The sequence below is a fragment of the Bidens hawaiensis genome, unplaced genomic scaffold (genome assembly GCF_021521415.1).
Source record: "Bidens hawaiensis isolate Kalapana, Puna unplaced genomic scaffold, B.hawaiensis_p1.1 tig00029139_1, whole genome shotgun sequence".
Lineage (NCBI taxonomy): Eukaryota > Viridiplantae > Streptophyta > Magnoliopsida > Asterales > Asteraceae > Bidens > Bidens hawaiensis.
Window position 1 is genome coordinate 196,734 of NW_027494807.1, and position 24,199 is coordinate 220,932.

General features: G+C 34.6%; 1 protein-coding gene and 1 pseudogene across 2 annotated transcripts; both read right to left on the reverse strand.

Annotated features, from left to right (window-relative positions):
- Positions 1-3,307: 3,307 nt before the first annotated feature.
- Positions 3,308-6,553, reverse strand: LOC143578325 (putative LRR receptor-like serine/threonine-protein kinase At4g37250; annotated as a pseudogene). Its single transcript, XR_013143241.1, has 2 exons — positions 4,989-6,553; positions 3,308-4,012 (listed from the first exon to the last, which is right to left on the reverse strand). The product of XR_013143241.1 is annotated as a putative LRR receptor-like serine/threonine-protein kinase At4g37250 (transcript).
- A 6,282-nt stretch (positions 6,554-12,835) lies between these two features.
- LOC143578326 (D-amino-acid oxidase-like) lies at positions 12,836-15,614 on the reverse strand. Its single transcript, XM_077061939.1, has 3 exons — positions 15,164-15,614; positions 14,026-14,397; positions 12,836-13,322 (listed from the first exon to the last, which is right to left on the reverse strand). Exons 1-3 carry the CDS (start codon positions 15,600-15,602, stop codon positions 12,958-12,960), a joined length of 1,176 nt encoding a protein of 391 aa, XP_076918054.1. The 5' UTR covers positions 15,603-15,614; the 3' UTR covers positions 12,836-12,957.
- Positions 15,615-24,199: the final 8,585 nt, after the last annotated feature.

Consider the following 24,199-nt stretch of genomic DNA (forward strand, 5'->3'; position numbering starts at 1 on the left):
TTCTAGAGAGAGAAAGTGAAACTGCGGTAGAGAGAGAAAGAAAGAAAGTATTTTCAAATGAAAGACAGAAGCGGGCTTTTGTAGCCGAATTATTAAAATATTATTATTCAAAATTAGGCGCTCTGGTTTTTTATTTTTCTTCAATTCTTTCCCTAAATTGAAATATCTATTGGTGTAAATGTATAACTAGAATGTTCTCCAAGGGCGTTACGCGACGATAGGCTGTAAGCGGACCGGATGAGATATTGTATATGTTTGTCCATTCAACTTTTGGCTGGTAAACGGACATCTTGCGAATACCTTAAAGAACGAGAACTCATACCCGTGTCCGTATAATAAGGAACTGATTGTAGTATAACTAGATAATTTCACCACATTAATTATCATTGAAGTTACAAGTAATTGATAATACAAGAGTTACACAAGCAACAACATAAATCAAGGAAATTACAATAAAACAATATTGACTAAATTAATAGATGAGGATTATGTGCCTTGATCCTTGCCTTGACTAAGGATGAGCACGGTACTGTACCGATACCGAAAATACCGATCCTAAAAATCACTAAACGTAATCGATTATGTTACATAATCGAAAATGTAACATAATCGATTATGTTACATAATCGAAAATGTAACATAATCGATTATGTAACATAATCGAAAATGTAACATAATCGATTATGTTACATAATCAATTATTTAACATAATCGAAAATGGAACATAATCGATTATGTTGCATAATCGATTATGTTGCATAATCGATTATGTTACATTTTCGATTATGTAACATAAACGATTATGTAACATAATCGATTATGTAACATAATCGAAAATGTAACATAATCGAAAATATAACATAATCAAAATGTAAAATAATCGATTACGTAACATAATCGAAAATATAACATAATCGATTATGTAACACCGCCATCATCATCACCATCATCACCATCACCATCTTCACCATCACCATCGCCACCATCATCATGAATTAGCATCATCATCATCACTATCATCATCATCAACATCATCATGAATTAGCATCATCATCATCATCACTATCATCATCATCAACATCACCATCATCAACATCATCACCATCATCTTCACCATCAGCATCATCATCATCATCACCACCACCATCATCACCATCATCATCATCATCATTAGCATCATAATCATCATCATTATCACCGTCACCATCATCACCATCATAACCACCACCACCATCATCATCACCATCACCATCATCACCATCACCATCATTACCATCATCGTCATCATCATCATCACCGTCATCACCACCACCACCACCACCATCATCAACACCATCACCATCATCATCATCATCACCACCACCACCACCACCACCATCACCATCACCATCACCATCACCATCATCATCGTCATCACCACCATCACCACCACCATCATCATCATCATCACCACCATTACCATCACCATCATCATCATCATCATCATCATCATCATCACCGTCACCATCACCATCATCATCACCACCACCACCATCACCATCATCATCATTAACATCACCATCGGCATCATCATCACCATCAACATCACCATCACCATCACCATCATCAGCATCACCATCACCATCACCGTCACCATCACCACCACCACCACCATCTTCACCATCATCATCACCATCACTCTCATCATCATCACCACCACCATCATCATCCTCACCATCACCATCATCAACATCACCATCATCATCACTATCACCAACACCAACACCAACACCAACACCACCATCATCATCATTATCATCATCATCATCATCATCATCATCATCACCACCACCACCAGCAGCAGCAGCAGCATCACCATCATCATCACCATTATCATCACCATCACCATCACCACCATCACCATCACCATCATCATCATCACCACCACCACCATCACCATCACCGTCACCATCATCATCACCACCATTACCATCACCATCACCATCACCATCATCATCATTAGCATCAGCATCAGCATCAGCATCAACATCATCATCATCATCACCATCATCATCCTCACCATCACCATCACCATCATCATCAACATCACTATCACTATCACCACCACCACCATCACCATCATCATCTTCATCATCACCACCATCATCATCATCATCACCACCATCATCATCATCATCACCATAACCATCACCATCATCACCATCATCATCTTTATCATCATCATCACCATCAACATCAACATCACCATCATCATCACCATCAACATCATCATCATAATTATCATTATCACCATCACCATCATCATCATCACCACCACCACCATCTCCACCACCATCACCATCACCATCACCATATTTCTAGTTTATTAAATAATGAAAACATATATATAAATACATTAAACATATTTCTAGTTTAAAATGAACATCTAAAATAAAAACTCTTTACATAATATATAAAAATCTTTATAAACATTTACTTAAGTATTTTTATGTAAATTATATAATTAAATCATACTTTTTATGTTAAAACTTTGATAATAAAATTTATATTAATGAGATAAATAGCCTTTTAAGAGTTCACCCGATCATCACCGAATTCCCGATTCTCTGTATAGTTTTAGGTTCGTTATGAATTTATATTCATTTCCTCATATATTGTAAATAGGATTCTTGTCGATAAATCCCGAATGTTCGTCCGTTAAGCTTACAGAACAAAATTTTTTGTTCATGTCCGGTTCATTTATTAAACGAACGAATTTCTCGCCAAACAGACGTCTGTACGTCAGACGGACGTTCGGTTCATTTACAGCCCTAGACCCAAATATCAAAACGCAGATATATAAATAAACACATCGTAACAATTTATCCTTTCGACACGACAAATAAACAATTTGGGCATTGGTACCATACAGACACTCAACGAAACCTATATACTTTATTGCGGATACAAATATCGTTTTACCGACGTGGTGTGGATAAAATTAAACGTGCAGTACCGCGACGGACTCAATGTGCCGTTACTCAAAAATTTAAAAATAATATAGTTAAACGTTATAAATGATAAAATACTTAAATGTATAAAAAATAATAAGAAATGGCTATGTGAAAAAAAAAACATTACACAAAAGCTTCACAAAGACTTGGTGAAAACATTATGTAGTTCATAAGCAAGGCCAAGCTCCTTGTATTAGATTGGTAATAGTATACAACCATTATTAAAAGTTATCATATACAAAAATGTTTAAATTCGCCATTCTACATCAGCTCTACTTGTTTTAAAATCAGTTATAAACAAGACAATAAAACTAACCAATTATTAGTTTAAATTAATCATAAATAACACATCTCTCCAAATGGAAATTTTTCAAGAGCATGTAGCACCTCTTTCATATGTGGTCTCTTTTGTGGGACCGGTGATATACAACTGTAAGCAACTCTCAACAACGCCAACAAAGCCGCCTCTTTGCCCTCCAAGTCAGCACGTATCGCCACGTCAACCATTCGCAACACCCTTTTCTTTTCTTCAACCGTCAACGTGGCGCTCCACGTCATGCTAGCGGGCCCAAACTCGTCCGACACAAAAACCTTTCCAGTTAGAAGTTCAAGCAATATAACACCATACGAGTATACGTCCCACTTTGGGCTGGGCTTTAGGTTCCTAAGCGACTCGGGTGCATAATATGGTGAAATGCAGCCCATAGAACTTGGGCTTGGGCTCAACTTTGGCCCAATGACCATATCTGTGAAACCATCTCGCGAAGTATTTGACCTCTTGCTACCAAAGGTTCGGGTCGATCCACCTACTTTGCAACTCTGATCGCCAGCCAGCAATCTTTCAAGCCCAAAATCTCCTATCTTGGGCTCCATATCGGACCCTAACAAAATATTACTCGGTTTGAGATTCCCATGCACTTGCTTCTTGTCATGGATGTACAATAGCCCACGGGCCGTGCCTATTGCTATCGTAAGCCGAACTTCCCACTGTAGCGGACAAGGCGATGATCCAACTTTTCCTACACATGATCCAACTTTTCCTACAAAAGGTACAAGTCAACAAAGCGTGTTAATGATTTGGGACACAACAGTAAATAATTTGTATACTTTCGGAGAAAAATATATTATCTAGTTTGTTTTGTAAGGAATTATTTGGTTAAGGTTATATTTTATAAACCTCGTGGATACAAGTAGTCAAGGACCTTTATTGCTATTATACGCCATGGCCCATGGGTCAGTGTATTAATAAAACAAAGGATTCAGTTACAACTACTCCACCTCGGTCACCGTCAACAGCTCATTTTAGCATTAGTAAAGTTGGAAAGCTAGATTGCGCATGTGCATGCTGAGGAATTTTGTGAAAATATAAAATTATATTTATTATTCCATACATTATTACAATATTTAGTGTTTTATATTCTTTAAATCTTAGCCTTCATAAAATAATTATTGAGAAAATTCCAAACTTGAAAAGTAATGCAACTTGATATATTGTTAAATAAAGTCATTATTATAACAATAACATTATAATTATGTACAATTATTAATTATTCTAAGTTTATAACAATAAAAAACTATCCCAAAAAAGTTTTTAACTTATTACTCTAACCTGTGTAGTGGATCCAATTTTTATTTTTTTACCGAGGACGTGTAAGTTGTAACAAATTAGAACGATAATTTTTTTTAGTATGATATGTTTTGCCATTCAAAAGGAGGAGGTGACGGCGTAACTTGTTGCCCGCATGCCTGTCTTCTATTTAATTGGATCATTTTATTATAATGATTTAACAAAATTTAAAATTAATTTTTTTTTTGTGAATTGCAAATAAAAATAAGTATTAAAAAAATCATGGAAGTCACTTCATGCAATCATACCCAATCTAATTGTTACCAAATTATTTTGTGTTTTACTACTAAAATAAACTTTTTTTTCTAATGTGCACACATGATATGCTATATTGCACCGAAAGATAAATAGAGTAAAAGATGACTTACTATAACGTGCATTGGCTAAGTTACCATAGGGAATGTAGTCGTAAATAACAAGCTTCTCTTCCGCACCCCAATAAAATCCACGGACCCGAACCAGGTTCGGGTGAACCAGTCTGGCAATCAGCCGAACCTGGTTCTCAAAGTCCTTAAACCTTTCCAACCCATTTTCCCAATTCGTCTGACCGCCAACGCGGTCCCATCCTCCAACACCGCCTTGTAAATAATACTTGACCCTGACGTCCCAAGTACATACGCAGACGCTTTCAACAACGTCTCGAGCTCGAGCCCTTTTCCTCCCCCGTCAACCGTCACCAACCCGTTGTTAAATCATCAGTTTTATTGTTATTATTATTACTACTATTATTATTATTTTCAGATTCTACCCTTTCGGTATCCGAGCCAGACATTTCACTTAACTCTTCGCCTTCGACACTTTTTCGCTTAATAATACACCCCCACGACCGCAACGTTTTACGCTCGTCACCGTCCGATGACGCCTCCCACTCATTATCTTGATTATTCGCACCTTTTTCATTAACGGCTGGTGAACAAGCTGACGTCTTTTCAATATATAAATAAAAATAAACACTAAAATCGCCACCACCGCAACATCTCCTACTACAATTCCCACTATCGTACTCGTTTTAAACCCTTTTTTTTTCGATGTTGAACCGGATGTATTATTCGAAGAATTATTCGAATGAGACGACGGGATCGTTTCGGGGAAACCCGCGATTGCTGGCGGGTACGTGGAAGCCGTTGAAGGAATAACACATAATTCCTTGAACGGCTTCCCACAAAGCCCTCGGTTTCCAGCGAACGAACTCGCATTTTGGTTAAACAACACGCCGGATTCCGGAATAGCTCCGGTGAGATTATTATACGATAAATCAATCCTCGCATTTGCCGGAATCTTGTTCGCAAATCCCGCCGGAAATATTATTATGTGAAACATTAAAGTATTCAATACCACCACCGCCGCCAAAATTATCCGGTAACGTCCCGTTAATAAAATTGCTTGATAAATCCAAAACTTTAATAAAATCAAACCCGCCGGAGATATAATTATCGTTTAATAAAACCACCGTCAAGTTGGGTAACATCGCAAGGCTTTCCGGCAGCTTTCCGGTTAATAAGTTACCGGAAAAATTAAGTGACCGGAGACTATTCCAACCTCCGTCAAGTTCAATAACCTCGCCGGAGATTAAATTATTCGATAAATCGAGCACCTGAAGCTCCGGTGCGGTGTATAACGATAAGGGTATTGACCCGTTGACCGAATTGTTGGAAAAGTTGACTTCTTGAAGGTGTTCGATTAAACCCAAATTGGCGGGAATGGATGCGATGAGTCCGGAATTAGGAAGTGAGATTCCGGTGACACGTGTATCGGTGCAAACGACGCCGTTCCATGAGCATGGAGTGTCGTCGGACGTGGATAATGCGTTTGTCGGGTCGGATAAGACGGAGTATTTGAATGAGAGTAAGAGGATGCCGTCGGTTGTGAGACTGAAGGTTGGATGGGTTGTTATTATTATGAGTAGAAGGATTAAGTTGCTAATGGTTATCATGGTGTTTGTGAAGAGGAATCATACATGTCTTGTTGAAAGAATGTGAGATTTATGAGTTAATAAAATCAGAATGGCATTTATGTGTGTGAGAGAGAGAGAATAAATATAGAAGTTGGTACATAGATGTTAAATGCTGGAAATTATATGAATTTGACTTTATCAAACTTTAGTTAATTATACTTAATTTACGTAGTAATTTGTTTTTATTAAAGTTTTATCGAGATAATGCTAAAATATTTAATGCTCTATGAATTTTTTTATTTCTCGCAACAAGTAAAAGTAAAATAATTATTTTGTCTTTTTTCTTTTTGTTATATTGGGTTCGTGTCAAGTTTTTTTTGGGTCGTACGTTTATATCTTGTTTATTATACATAGTCGTTTAAAAAAAATTAAAATTATTTTGGTCTTTGAATATACCGGGTAAGAGCATTCGTAATACATTCTCTGTTATTAATATGTTATAGAAATCGTTGAGCGCTAGTCGGACGGTAGGGTGTGGACGATTAAGATTGAATTTATATGTAAATTTTTAAATAGAGACATGTATATCAAGTTTTATATATTAACTTTCTAATTTTACTGATTTTGACCAAATAGCAATTAATTTATGACTAGGAGATGAGGTATTGATTAACGATTAATTGGGACATAATTTTTACAACCATGGTTATTATCTATATATTTTATCTAGCTAAAAGTCCTTTATTTATAAAACTGGTTTAATTTTTAAATAGCTGTCTCTTACGTCTCATTTTATGTTTCTATCAATATTTATTAATTAATAAATTTGCTATTTTCTTTCTCACTTACAAAATATAAAGAAAAAATAGATAGAGATTACATAATAAACCTCTAAATTTAAAGAATGACAAGTCTTTAATTTAATATCTATAATAATGTCTATAATAATAGAGAATATAATAGAGAATGAGATAAGGTATCATATAAAATAAAAAATTTCTCTAAATTACAGGGAATGAGATGCGAGTTGGAACAACTTTCAAGTACTTAGGATAAAAAGATTTTGTACTTTAATAATAGAGTTTCTTAAGTGTCTTTCAATAGTTATTTAAAGGTTTTTAACTTTTTATTCATCTCTAAAAACATTTTTTGATAAAATTTTATAGATGTTAAGTTTTAAAATTAAGTTAAGCAAATAAACTGTTACTTTATTAAAAGTTATAAGCAGACAAGGACTAAAAATTTTGATTTTTGATAAACAATGTATACATGCTAATACAATCACAAATGTAGTGTAAAAGGAAGTTTTTACCTATTTTTAACATATTTGTATAATCTTAGTTATGTAATTTCTATAATTTTAATTTAATTGTAATTGTATTAACAATATATGATCAATTTATTTACTATATTTCATTTAATGGTCAAAGTTTAAAATTTTCAACAATTACCCGTATAACACACGGGCCTCAAACTAGTAAACAAATATAAGTTTGGTTACTATTACTTAAACGGATTAACTATAGTATTTGGTTATTTTTTAACAAATTCTGTTTTTGAGATTTCATGTTTATGTTAAACGTACGAATAGCATATTTGGTAGGTGACAGCATCCACATGTAGAATGGGACAGTTGCAAAACCTCATAATCATACGATTGACTTTTATATCATATATATATATATATATATATATATGTTTGTACTTTCTAATATTGAAGTATCGCTACCAACATAAACATAAAAGTAGTGTTTTTCTTTTTTATGTGAAACGTTATCTTCACAATGTGAAAAAAACTAAACAAGCTTTAGAGAATTCATGACTTTTAGTGGAATCGATGGAAACAACCCTGTGCACTATAGTACTTGTGTTTACGTTTTAAATGTTTAAAAACTAAGATAGACGGTTGAAATACATAAAAGCATGCAAATAAGTTTTCAACAAGAAAACAAATCGTTCAAATATGAAAAAAAACATATACAATGTTATGTTTGTTCTCTACATAACCATAACTGATCAAAGACTAAGTTTGTTTCAAAGTCAAATTTATTTTACTTCTCACAACTCGAACTAAGGACCTTCGGGTGTTTAAAAATTTTTGTCTCTACCACTAGGCCACCAACCAACACCCTTAAACAAAACTAGCGTGACTTCAATGCCTTGCTTTGTTAAAACCAACACGTTTCAAGCTTTTCATAAATATAAAAAAGATATTATGCATGAATGTTTTACTTTCTTTAAAGATGCATATACTGCAAAATAGCTCACAACATATTGAATAGTCGAGACTCTAGATGAGCCTCATCCACTCCACTGAGATATCTCACTCTAAACTTCAATCGCAAAGCGACATGAAATTAAGACACAAGCAACGATTCAAAACTAGGGAGCAAAAAAAGCAAACATCCATATTGTTAACTTATTTCTCTAATCATAAGGCCAAAAACTCTACGTCATTATCAACTTATTACACCTAACAACATATTTTTAAAGCTTTGGATCATGGGTGTTTCTTTAAAGAATGTTAATTAAGCTAATAAGCTTTTCCTAAAATAAAAAAAAAAAGAACCATAGGCTTTATTTAAAATGTACTAACCCAAACACCCTAAGTACTCTTCAAGTTGTCTAAACATATTAATTTTGAAGCTTTGGATCAGGGGTGTTTCTTCAATGAATGCTAATTATTAATTAAGCTAATAAGTTTTTCCTAAATAATACTCCCTCCGTCCCATTATAAGTGTCCTAGTTTGACTTTTCAAGTTTTTCTTTTGCAACCTTGACCTTAAATATTTTTGTTCGTGTCATATAATACTTGATTAAAATTATATTAATGTAAAATACATTTAAACCAATCCATTCATATATTTTACATCAAGTATTATATAACACAAACAAAAATATTGTCGGTCAAAATTAAACAAAAAAGACTTGAAAAATCAAACTAGAACACTTATAATGGGACGGAAGGAGTAATAATAGAAAAGAACCATAGGCTTTTTATTTAAAATGCACTAACCCAAACACCCTAACTAACACTTAAAGTTGTCCAAACATATTAGCAATTCTTGTTTTTTGTTACCTGTTCTAGATAAAAATTACTTTAAACCAATAAATAATGAATAAACTTTTCACACACTCATCACTCATGTGCCACCTATCCACTCCCAAACCCAAGCCAATAGAAAGTTAGGCAAGGCTGTTGTGGTAAAGTCAAACCTTGATCTATGAATCCTCATTTGACCCGGTCTCGTATATCATAGTAATTATTATACCAATCACCCATTAAAATAATTTAAATCTTTTTATACGTTACTGACTTATATAGTTCTCAAGTAATTGAAGTGGATGTGAACTAGACAAGAAATTAATTACATTAAAAAATGATAAGAAAATAACCAAATTTGTTGAATTCATCACAAAAAAATACGTTTATAGCCTTTAAAACCTTTTCTTTGTTTCATTCAAAGCTTATAATACAATAATATAACGTATAAAGTCAATTATGTACCATTAATCACTCTTAAAATAAGAAGCATTAACTATGTTAGAAAATATTCTAGAAGAACATGATGGATCTAGTGTTCGACCATGAGTCTTCTGTCTTAAATCTATTTCCTAGCCAACTTAACTTTAGTTTCGAGCCTTAAAAACTAATTTGAAGTTATTCTTTTAGTTCTATGTATTAGAAGCTGTTTATCTAATGAGATGAAAAGTAAATAAACATCTTAGATATTCTTTAAAAATGTTTATATAAATGTTCTAAACAAAAAGTTTGCTAGCTGATTCTTTATTCTTTTGAAATTAAGTGTTTAGTAACCATACGAGCTAGTTATATAATCAGAAACACACACACCAGTGCCTTAGGCCATGTGTAGTGGGCGAGAAATAGGGGCGAAATGGGGCGCGAACACCGCCTCCCCCAGGCTACAAATGGGGCGAATTGTGGGTGGGCTACAACATCATTACACCCAAAAAACAAAAACACATCATTTGCTGACTGGACGTCACATTACGCAAAACGCCCCATTTTATAGCCCCTCCACTACACAGTCTTAGTAATAAACTAGACCAAATAAACCGAAACTTACATTGTATACATAACTTTTAAGATGTTATGACTGAAAACTAATAAGAATCTAATATTTTTATAGTGGGGGAATAATCCGGTTAAGTTTTCCTTTCATATTAGTGGCCTATAAAGCTATGTCTATAACTTATCAAATTATAAACTTATATTTAATTTGAACATGGTTTGTTTTATATTTTCATCATCATCATCATCGTACTCAGTATATCCCACCAATAACAATGCTATGGTAGGGTCTGAGGAGGGTAAGATGTAGACAGCCTTACCTATATCCCATAGGGATAGAGAGGCTGCTTCCGGTGAGACCCCGGCTCGATAGTAGTTTTGAATCAAGCCTTGGACATAAGACACATAACACTCAATCATCGGGACACCGGCTGATTGGTGCATGTGCCCTTGTCTTTCGGCTATCAACGCCACCACATGATGGCTGATTAACCTTCCTCCACTTTTAACGTTATTTTCACGTGATTAGTAAAATAACGTCAAAATTAGTGCAATTTTACTTTTGCCCACCCAAGGGTTCACACATATATACATTATATGTGCGCACCGCAAACAGGGCGTGGTTTGTTTTATATTTTGTATACAAGAATATGGTTGTCGTTAACCATGTGTTTGATGCTCGGGAAGGCCAGTAATTCCCAAAAATATACCCTTTGCCAGAGGATTAAAAGAAGCAGGAAGAATAGTTGTACGTTGTGCAGAAACGGTTGTACGTGTAGGGCATAGTGGAAGCTTTCACTCACTCCCACTAACTAAAAAGTAAAAAGTCACCTTTTCAAAAGACTTATGTAAATGATTACATTCCAAAATCTTAAATTAGTCAAAAAGAAAAGCTATATCCCAGCTGTAACACCACGTGATTACGTATAATATTTTCCTTTCTTTTTTAACATAAATACAAAATTATATAGAGTGTTTCTTTGAACTTTTTTAACTCTATATTCCTATTTTGCTACATAAATAATAATAATTATTATTAAATAATAATAATAGTAATAGTAATAATAAGACTTTGACTTAAATACATATATTCAACCACTGATATAGGAACGAGTGTATGCCACTAATAGAGAGAACACAACTGTTCTATAATTCAAACTCGGATTAGATTGGTTGTATACATATGCTAAATCTTTTAAAGTCACCCGACAACCGATTACACTCATTTAGTTAAAAAAACAGAGAAAGAGCTGTTGTATTTCACCAGACAACTATCTTTGATATCTCTCTTCTATAACAACGTCAAATAACAAAAATTATATCTTCCCATTTATTCTATTAACCATCTTTCATATTTCAACTATGCAAAGAATGTCTATCTTTCACATCAATCTCATTTTACAAGTTTTTCTTCGTAATTGATTTTTCCAGTGTAAAATTGATTATACATAGAAATAAACATATATGGTACGTTGCTCGCCATCCCTTTCGGCCCATACACATCTAATCAGGGTCATGTTGGATGGTGTGGACTACGGAGTGGGTTGGGTGGTGCTCCCGATCTTACTAGTTACCACAACATCACGTCACCCATCCCCCTACCATAACACGGCATCACATCAACCATCCACTACCATAAAGCTTCATCTATAATATGCAAACAATATCTATATAGCGAAACCTAGATGATTCATCTATAAATGTGATTACATACTTTTTGTTTCCTGATGCGCGCTATAAGTCGATATGTTTATTTGATATTTTCGAATGGGGAATCCTTATTGTGAAACTGCACCTCCAAACACCATTTTGTTTTAAACAAGTCTTTAGCATTTTATTATAGGTTATGGAATGAATCTTATGATTTTTGAGGCTGGGTTATGAATTAGTAGTTTTAATGATTTAATGCCTCATTCTAATGGGCTCATACTCATGACCATGGGCTTCTCCTTAAGCAGAATCATTCTAATGGGCTAATAGTGAGCTCAATTCTCAACAATGATCCAATAAGACAAGAAGTTCATATACTCCGTCTACTAAAGTACATATTCTCACGTCGAATGCTGGTCAAAACACCCATAGATCCGCCTATGGCGAGACTAATGATTGACATGATCATGCAATGGATATTGCGCGCTAAAACAATTACAAGGTAAATAAGACCCTAAACCAAGTTAAATTGAGCTCATGAATGACATACATATGGTCAGCTTGACAAACAAGTTAAATTTTGTGACAACATAACTCCCCTAAACCAATCACAAGGTTAACACATTGTATTTCTCAATGTAATTATATAATATAATATGTGTAAAAATTATATAATAAAATACACTTACGTCACACAAGTAAAAATATAAAAATACACCAAAATAAAATAACTGCAACACAATTCACCATCAATATCAACTTATTTCCCAACAAAGCGAGCCGGACTAAACCGAGTAAGATCCACAATGGTGGAGCAACCATCCATGACAAGCTCGGCCATGGCAGCCCCCGTGGCAGGCCCGTTTAGTATCCCCCAACAACTGTGTCCTGTCGCCACATAACACCCTTTCATGCCCGGAAGCTCACCGATCACAGGAACACTGTCATCAGTACAAGGTAGGAAACACGCTTGTTCTGCTTTCACCTCACTTTCTTCCCCTAAATAGCTTGACACCGTCGAAGCTACCCGTTTTAATACCCTGATCGAGTCAGGGTTCGGTTCGATCTCCTCCGGGTTATCGGGAACCTCTTCTTGGGAAGACATTCCACATATGTACACTTCTCCTGTAAAACCCAACAATTTTACTCCCTTGCTGATACATAAAAAACAAATATTTATTCTTCAAATTTTTTTGCATATTTGTTTCAAATTACAAATTTACATCATTTTATAAACATTTATAGTTAAAACTTTAATAATTTGATGTTAAACAGGTCATCCAGCAAAACTTTCAAGCTCGACACGAACATGGCCCATGAGCTCGTTTAAACTTAATGTGTACGAGTTAATGCAAAACTGACATGAGCCCATTTAAACTCCTCAAAAGCCCAAATTTAACCCGAGCCCGTTCAAAATACACAAAAGCACAAAATTAGCCCGAACCCGTTTAAACTACACAAAAGCCCAACATTAATACGAGATCGTTTAAACTAAACAAAAGCCCAAAATTAACCCGAGCCCATTCAAACTGCACAAAAGCCTAAAATTAGCCCGAGCCTGTTTAAACTACACTACAGACCAAATTTAACCCAAAGCTCGTTTAAACTACACTATAGCCAAAAACTAACCCGAGCCCGTTCAAACTACACAAACGCCCAAACTAACCCGAGCCCATTCAAACTACACAAAAGCCCAAATTAACAGGAGCCCGTTCAAATAAGCAAACGCCCAAAATTAACACGAGACCGTTCCAATTTCAAGCTGAGCCTTTTTGCCTAAAACTTTTAAAACAAAAATATAAAATTGGTTATTGTAACAAACACTTACCAGTGGGCCGAGGATAAATTTCAGGGTCCATGGGCTGTCCACCATGGGCCGGGTAATAACTAAGAAACAAAGCATCAGCCGATATCGCATCCGCATCCTTTGGTTCCAAAACTACACTATGGGCTTTAAGTCCGTGAACACGAACCAAAGATGACAACAACTTAAACTTACTAGTCCACGGCCCAAGAGCCAACACGACCGCATCACCCTCAATCACACCGTCATCCACCACCACCGTTACCTTCCCTCCACCCGTCTCCACCGTCTTAACTTTACCAGGAAGCACCTTTACGCCATACTCTGCCACCGCCTTCTCCAACAACCTCCGAGTAAACAATTGTGGGTGAACTTGGGCCGTAGTGTTTGTCGTACCTAAGGGAGAGCAACTTAACCGTCATAACCATTAATCAAACCATAACCGGCATAATCGAACTGATTTAACCAATAACCGACATAACCAGTGGATCGGTTTGAATGAATTTTTGGAAACCGGCAAATGCGGGTCAGTTTTCATTAAAGATAATTTCAAACCCGCCATACCCGAACCGACCCATTTATTTAACCAACAATATGTTTGGGATTAACTTTCACCAAACATATTGTCGGATAATACCATTAAGATGTTTTCGGTTCAACGTTTGTTATCGAATTAACTTGAATTTCATTGTTAAATTATATAATGTTGTTTTTTAATGTTTGGTATTAAATAATCAAGGTTGTTCAAAAAGCTCACGGCTTGTGGCTCACTCGATAAAATCCCGAATAAAACTTGCTAAAAAACATGATTTTAAACAATGAGCTGAGTTGGCTCACTTTTGTAACCGAGCGAAAATCAACCCAAGCTCGGCTCTGGTTATGGCTCGATCTTACGCTTGTTTACCTTCAAAATCGAGCTCAATCCTAGTTGAGCCGCTCAAGCTCAAAACCACCCCGGATCAACTCGTGAACAGTCAAAGGTATATTAATATCATGAATTATATATTTTTGTTGGATTATGTCATGTCGTTTTTTTTTATTTTATATGGTACAAACTTTTAAGCTCAACTACATTTTTTTAGTAACAGTCACGTCATAACTTTCAAAACCGATTAACCAAAACCACCCCAAATCAACTCACGCACACCCCTAGACTCAGTACCAATAGTTTTTGGGCTTTTAACCGGGCCGTCAATCCAATCCGGAAGCGTTGACTCTTTCCCTCTGCGTTGACTTTCTGACTCAGTGACTGAAAGGCTAAGGGTATTAACCGGACGGTAACCATACGATTCTTTACCGTTTAATTCTTCAGCGAGTGTACGGTGAAGATTAAAACTGGCACGTGCGAGTGAAGACACGGGCCCACCATCGCACCAGTCTAAAGCTAAGAAGCCGCCGGCTTTGCCTGATGCGGCGCAGGCGATTGATGATTGCTCGATTAATGTTACGGCGGCGCCTTTTTTGGATAGGAAGTAAGCCGTGCATACGCCGATGACGCCGCCGCCGCAGACGAGTACTCGTTTATTAGGCGGTGTAACCTCCATTGAAGCTTTAACAGTGGTGAATCTGGAAGGTATGAGAAACGGTGAGTTTAACAACATTGGAGTGCAGTGGGTGTGGATAAGACACGTGTCGGTGTTGAGGGAGTCAATAAACCCGTTATTTGTTTGGGCCCTGCATATGATCCAAAATAAATAGTTTGCAATATGGGCATTTAGTTATTTGTACTCTGATCAGCCCAAATATTTTATTCAAATATCCAGGAACATGGTTTCTTTATAATCTCGGGTTTTTACTATTAGAACTCATCAATAGGGTACAGCTATGATATGCATGTCAGTACCAAAACCTATACTTGGAAACAGACCTGATTTATATCCGGTAATACCCGGAACTGGAACAGGTTTTTGAAATACCTGAAATTACCCGAAAAATACCAAAAAGGGCAATTTCTTAAAAATCCAATCTACGCCTGAAAAATACCCCGAAGAAACCTGCAATTCAATACCCGAAAATAGGATATTCAAATACCCGGTTTTCGAACACCTGGTTCAAGACCTGAACCGAAACCAGTGCATATGGTATGGTTTAGAAACAATATCAGGACCCAAACCCGACCCGAATATTGCCAATGCATGCATATACCCAAACCTGGTTCCATACCTAGAACCGAGTGTTAGAAAAACCCTTTTTGTGCACCTATAATTAACAAGAGTTCAACAAAGAACGAGAATGTGTTTTCCGATAAACAAAGCTCTAATTTTTTGTCTTTTAAACAGATAAAAAGATTATAATTATATAAAAGGTAAATCATCATAACGATTCAGTTGATGGCTAGCATTTTATAACTTTGAATACTTAGATACTTATATTAGTGGAAAGTACTTGGCATAAATTCTAGCAATGGAAATTTAGATACTACTGATACATTAGTTGCCTGCCACACTCAAGTCACCATTGATACTCAATTTGCTGCTGATCAAGCATTGCAACCATTGATACTTTGATAGCCGTTTACCCGCCTTTTACCCATCGAAGGCGGTCCTCGGTCCTCCTTCGAACTCCCCATGGTCTTAAGGGTTTTGTCCCTTAAAACCTTATATTGAATTGTGTGTGTGTTACATTTCCAAACTTCCATCATAGTTTATTACAATTTTAGTTCATATTAAATAAATCAATTATATTAAACAATATTAATTACAGTGAAGACATCAACAATTTACAATTTTCGTATATGAGTTGGGCCCAACTAAAATGAGCTACGTAAATAATATGATTACGTAAAAACATTGGATCTATATTGGACCAGATGTTCGCATATAGAACATTTTCAAACTTTCCTTAATAACACAAGTTAATTCACGATAGGTACATTTTCCATTAATATAAATCTTGTTTTGACTTATAGTCACTTATTTCCATCGACGTGTTGCTTTATTTATATGGTACTATTATCCATGTTTTTTTTCTTTCTAAATTTACATTATTATATAATATTTTAAACATTTTATAGTCGATAAAATTTTCTTGAGTTTCATCATACGAAACCTATTTTTATAAACAAAAATTGAACGTAAAGGATGACCATTATGATATTCAAATCATATCATCTAGATATTTTTCTTTTAGATAAATTTTTAAATAATAGTTATCGTGTACTCGGAGGAAACTAATAGGATTTAACTTGGAATTTCCATAACGATATTCACATCATATCATCTCAATTTTTTTCTTTTAGATAAATTTTTAATTGAAAGTTATCATGTATTCGGAGAAGAGTCATAGATTTAACATGAGACTTTAAATAAAGGTAAAACGTTGGATCAAATTGAAGATTGTTTTTTTGTTACATAACATAAAGTTTTTCCCGTCATAAAAAGAAGCAAGTTTCCAAATATTATAAACAGATTAATAAGTGTTACATTTTCTATATTTTCGCTAGCCAACTTCTGTTTTCCATCATAAGATTTTTCAGTTTTTTTACACTTGTTTAAAAAACATATTAATAAATATTGATTTAATAGATTAAAAGTGGAGAGGTAAAGAAATCTTCAAGAATAATGATTAGAAAGTAAGTAAGTTTCATCAAAAGTGACTTTAAAAGTATATATCTAATAATATTCTTTTTTAAATTATTTGTGTTAGATCTAATACCAGTTACTAGAGTGTTTGCGGTTTGTTGAATAGCTTTTATCAAAACTGTATGGCCAATCCGCTAGCTATGATTTTGAGAAACGACTAACCAAATAGCTTGACCCGTTGAATTGGCTAATTTTGACAGTTTGATAGTTTTAATCACTTTAAAATTGTTTAGTTTTTTTTCGGGAAAATTCCTCAAATGGACCAAAACAAGAGTGAGAAAATCAAAGTGGACCAAAAAATTTGAAAATTCCAGAAATATAATAGGAATTTGGATGGGGTCGACGTATAGGAAAAAGATCCGACAGGATTTCGTCCACAAATCCGACTGGATTTCAAGTTATTGAGCCAATTACAACTACTTTTTCAACACCCGCAGTTTGAGTTCGACCACAGTTAGACAACCGTCCATAAAAACAGAAAGCCCATCATTAAAAACAAATGGGTCCATAGGACGGCTATAGGTGGAGGCCCACTTCTACCCAAACCTACCCTTGTTCTTGTTGGCTTGCACTAGAACGACTCCTTTTATTTTTTATTTTTGTTATTATTGTTCTAAGCATGTGTGGTAACATTATGTATAATTACTTTTGTTATCATGAGAAGTTGTTCTTAAAAGACCTACTCTTTTAATATGGAATTGCAGGTTTAATTTCTATTTGAATCGGTTCAAATGATATCTAGGTTAAGGGATGAGCCATGACTTTAAGGTTCAAACCTGTCAGGGAGCGTGGGTTTACGGATTTTATCTGGTTCCTAAGTATCAGGGAGTACGATCTAACGGCGGTTGAGAAGTTAACCTTGGACATAGCCCGAAAGAGTAGGTTTACACGTGAGATTTTATGCTTATAAAAATAAAAATTATAATTACTTTTGTCTTTCCCTTTATAATTCTTAATTCAACTATATTTACAAATTATCCCTGTTTGTATATTTAACTTCTTTATTTTTTAGTTCTCTTAATATACTACTAAATTCAAATAGGTTTACAAATTAGGAATCAAAAAATACATATTAACTTTATAAATACATCAAATTAATTAAATACAATGTCCATAATATTGGAATAAATAATACATAATGTGTTTATAACGTATATCTCATTAATTTTCGAAAGGTAATTAGCTCAGGAGTCGATGGTTACCCCATCTATGCAATCTTGCGGGGTGAGTAGACTTGATGGTCATAGTGCGTATACCAGACTTCGTGGTTTATGAATATGAAAATTGTCTCGACGATGAAAATCACATAATTAGAAAATGAAGGCGGTTTCATCATAGAAGACGACTTGTGTAGATGTGCAACATCACCGGTGCAATTTCAAAACCAATAGTCTTTCCCCTTATCATCCACATTATTCGATCCCTCTCTTTAAGCTAATGTATTAAATAAACTTTTGGTTGATAAAACACACTTCATATCATATTCTATAGTTTTAATATTGGGAATGAAATGAAAGTCGATTTAAGACAATACACTTGAAATGAATAATAATTAATGTTACTCGTATTATTTAATATTATATAATGTAGAATTAGAATATCTTGGGTGTAGCACAGAAGATGATGACACAAAACCTAACCAAAGACCAGAAAGGAAGGGTGAGTTATGAAAAGGGCTCCACCACTTTTGACAAACCTCCCTACATAGCTCCTTAGCCGTGGACCGGGGTTTTTGACTTTTCTTCCTTTCATTTTCTTACAATTATTATTTCACTTAAATCAATCATTCAATTTAATAGCAGGTAACTGGGAATTTGTTCTAGAGGCTTGTCTTCTAAGTGAAGACGTATATTCGATTTCTATTTGAACCGGTTTGAATGATATCCGGTGAAGGGGCGAATCATGGCTTTAATCTCATTTTCAAACCCGATAAGGAGTGAGGATTTACGAATTCCATTTGATTGTCGCGCATCAAGGTCTCATCATGTTTTCAAAGGACATAACAAAAACCCTAGGATTTGCACACAAACACCGAACAATGACGGTTCACGATCTTTCTATCGTCTCATCACGTTTTAGTGATCAAATGTCCAAACAATTCTTTCAAAGTCGGGTCACCAAAATCCATTAGTAATGTATATTTCACGATCGATAAATAAAAACAAAGGTCATCACAGAGAAACTATGAAACCCTACCATATATGATCAAATGAAATTATAACACATAATACAACATTAATGCCAACATATGTTAAATCTCACTATAGAGATTCGATGTTCAATAATAGTCGGTGAGCACGTATAAAAGTTCTATAAAATTTGAGGTGAAATTAATTTTTTGGTGCACATATGAACGTTTAATCATCTTGAAAAAAGAAAATAAGATTTGATAAGCACACACAATTAAATTTGAGCTAAAAAATATAATCTTGGTATGTAAATTAGCATTTAACCAACTTGAGAGCGGCTTCGCATTCGAGAAGTTTAATTGTTTTAGAAAACAAAATGAAGACATAGCTCAAGAGAATCATGAGATTTAGTGTATTTATGATGTGTTCGAAAGTAGCGATGGAATGTAGGTTTGAAAACTTGTAGGGCATGGATAACTTATTAATTTGTGTTAGATACTTATAAAATAAACTATTTTGATAATACTCTCGAATGCTCAATCATATACTTAACATAGAAAGCAAGAAGTAATATGCATAATGTATTTTAAAAAATTAAAAACGTATCAAAAACCTTCGTTATACAAGGGATGGACCCTCACAACATTTTACACTCACAAAACATAATCAAGTGTTATTAACTTATTAGAAAACTAATTACAAATTCTGTACTAAACTTGCAACTTACGATCATAATCATATGTTCATATATGCCATGTATCTATTGTTTGTTAGATTCCATCAAATGATGACATTTGCTTTACTACATACGAAATTTATAATCTTAATCTCATGTTTCTTTTTATAATAATGTACATAGTTGATAGTTTTATAATTCAAAACCAAATGACTTTAGTTTCCTATAGATATTATGGCCACCGAGTAAGTGTCATGTGGCCCCAGTCCAATATAGGGCATGGATAACACTTGAATAACGGTTTATGTGGGATTAGATAAACTAATAATAACAATAATTAAAGTTGATTAATGTTGAACAGCTGTATTAACACCTATAATATATTTAATGAAGATTTAGATATGACAAATCAAGAGTCTCTTTTGATTTTCTTTGTGAAGATAAATGACTACTTAACTCGGGTTTGGGTATTTAAATTATTTGTTTTAAATACATAAATAAAGAAACCAATAAATACATCTCCAAGGAAACATTTGAATCCAAAATTTAAGAACATAGGGTGTGTAGATAGATGGAGTAAACACGAGTGTGGAAACTATCACGTAGATACCATCTCATTTCCATATCACTTTCACACAGATCCAGGCTAGAGGAATATGGTTTCACTTTGCACATCATGTGAAAAGAGTCGGCTTTTTTACGAACAACTTTAGTTCAACTAGTTGTCTAGAAATTTCAAAAAGCTTATCACTCACGTACAAGCCCACTTTACTCGAGTTCAAATTCTAGAACAATAGTTTTCTCTCCTATTAGTTGCATACACTTGCCGAAAACAAATCAGAACCCAAGAAGGTTTCCGTAAAATTATACAATTTGTGCCTGGTGAATGTTTTAAAATAGAACATAAAACATTTAAAAATCTAATAGTTTTATGTAAATGTAAAATTATTAAAATAAATAGTATTAGTTTGTAATTTGAAATGATTAGACTGAGGGGTGTGGGGGCTTCAAAGGGGGCGCTAGAGCCCCTCCGCTCGCGCCCCCAGGCGCTAGTACCACACCAAGGGGAAGCTAGAGGGGGCTCCAACACACCCGCGAGCATGGTAGCGGGAGAAGAGAGAGCTGATGTGGGGCGCTAGCGGGGCGCTAGAGGGGCGCTACCCACACCAGGGGCCAGGCGCTAGAGGGGCGCTACCAACACCCCCCTTATCCAGTTTCTCTCTCTACCACACGTCATAATATTATTGGTTCTTGGCTCTGCTGGAGCCCCCACTGAAGCCTCCACACCCCTTAGTCTTAACAAGCAAACTATTGAACCCCTTTATATATTAAAAAAAAAACTTTGGAAGTGCTTATGGACATAGGTCTCCTGCTTACTTGCCTAACAAGTAACTCTTTACTTGATGTTGACCTCTTAACCTACATAACCAACTACTATTCAATCAACCCAATATCATGTTAAAATTTTCAAATATGGTAATATCTCTAGAAATAGAAGAAAGATCTTACAAGCAATTCACATGTGTACATATTAGTTCATCTGGAGAGCAATCAGCAATAATGATTGGAATCAGACAAAGTTTATTAGATTACAATGATCGAAATGGTACGTATTACATTACATCCAATTTAAATCTTGTTCCTTAAAGAAACTTTTAAAGTAAAAAAATAAAAATATAAGTAATGACTGAAAATATGCACGATGGTTGATCGAACAATGATCAGAAAACGCTCGTTCAATTTTGGTTCGGCTGTGAATGATCCGTTCGGCTTGTAAACTAGCCAATAACGAGCAAGCCACCGGTTTAGCTCTTGAACAATCCTATATATAATGGTCCTTTTAGTAGCGCACTTGAACTCTCAAGGACGACCCTGATTTAATCTACATGTTTTAGTTGCCTAGAGGTTGTTAATTAAACGAATGGAAACACCACTCACGCTAAAGTAAATGTATCATGCAGGCGTAAGCAAATAAATAAATTTACTGACTTAATTGAATCACATGATTAACATATGGTTTGGTCAAGCAACAACCGAATTAACTGACTTAACAAAATCGCATGATTAATATATGGTTCCGTTAAGTAATAATCGATTAACTGAAAAATGATGCTCATTTTTAGTTATAGTGTGTGTCATATTTGAATTAAATAAACCTACCCAAATGCTATTAATTTAAACTAAAATCTTAGACTAGGATGCTCTTGATGGTGTTACAATCACATTGATTATTTTACACATCTATTAATTGGAGACGTGATGTTAGTCGTTCATACTAGTTTTATGTTTTAGACATGAGTAACTCAAGAACATATATAATGAGAAAATTCATCATTGTGAGAAAACCTTCTTAAATCAGGTTTTAAACTTACCTTAAAATTCTCAAATCTTAAACCATCACCTGATGCCATTGAACAAAAGCCCATCTATGATTGAATCAGGTAACAGTGTTTCACGAGCTCCATCCTGAAACCACATTTTCCTACCTTTTCAAGTTGCTATCAAACTAGTGACTCATTATTTTGGATCTTTTAGTATGAAAAGAGCATTGTCCAAATTCATTAGAAAAAAAATAATTAAAAAAGAAATTTGTTAACTAATCCATTATTGAATCAAATACAAAGGAAAAACCCAACAACACATGGTTAAACAACAGGAAAAGGAGATCTTATACGCATGTGATCATAAATATCATAAGTAACGTTGGGTAGCATAAGTCAATCATCTTATGTCTTAAGAAAAACATGTCGTTCTAAGACCCACTGCAGTAAAACATCGTTGTGATCGGATTTGAATTTGAGATCCTACGGTCTTCGGGACAAATATTTTACTTCTTCTTAAATGTCAATTGAGTTAAAGCTCACTAGTGTATACACATTTCTTAAGCATGAACTTTTAAACTTTGATAATTGGCACTTCAATATTTATGATCCCTCAACTTTAGGTTGACTTACATTTTAAAGCGTACTCTTTTTTGTTATACGTATTGCACCTTTACTTAAAAAAAAAAATTAAATACGTGGTGGTGATTGGTTTATTTTCAACATTCTCATACAAAATTCACTAGTAAAAAGAAATTGTATTTGTAATAAACATTTTTTGGTATCTTAAAGTCGTAAACTATACCAAGTGTCGTTAACGCACTTGTCTATGACGAGTCTATCTGATGTCGAACGAGCAACATAGGTATAAGTGTCGGTATTATCGGGACGATATTGGTATTCGTTTATATGGTTTTTGATAAGGGTGGACATAAATCGACTAAGGCACGCGAGATCCATAAGACCCTCGAGACCTATACCGATTAGACCCGATTTCGATAGAGTAAGATCCATTTGCTCCTTTAATGACATTGTTTAGAACATAGGCATTGAATTGATGTTGGTACTATCGGAACCCAACGACACTTGTTTTTATGATTCTTGATCGATTTGAAACTTCGGTGCAACGTGTGAGTATGTATATTTACCAATCTTAATTTGAATTATTAAAAAGGAAATATATATATATATATAGTTTTGAGTTTGGACTTGCTTAGTCTATCCATCCATATCCATCAGAGCAAGCATCATAACAATAACAACGATATTATCATATTATTATTTGTAGTAGCATAATAATAATAGTAATAAAATATATAAAGCGGACAAAAGGTTAAATGCGCTATAGCTGGCTGTGGGGACCACATGGATGGTGACGTGTCAGTCTAAATGATGGTTTGAAAGCAGACACCAACAGATTTAAGGATAACTACAAAATATAACAACGGAGGGTGGGAGTAGGAGGGCCATTATCTGCTGCCACGTAAGTCA

Bases quoted from the DNA above. Each gene is read 5' to 3' on its own strand.
- LOC143578326 (XM_077061939.1), bottom strand. From the start codon at position 15,602: ATGTTGTTAAACTCACCGTTTCTCATACCTTCCAGATTCACCACTGTT. The intron at 14,398-15,163 runs GTACTGAGTCTA...GCTCTCCCTTAG, and splicing joins TAAAAGCCCAAAAACTATTG to GTACGACAAACACTACGGCC. The intron at 13,323-14,025 runs GTAAGTGTTTGT...TGGGTTTTACAG, and splicing joins AATTTATCCTCGGCCCACTG to GAGAAGTGTACATATGTGGA.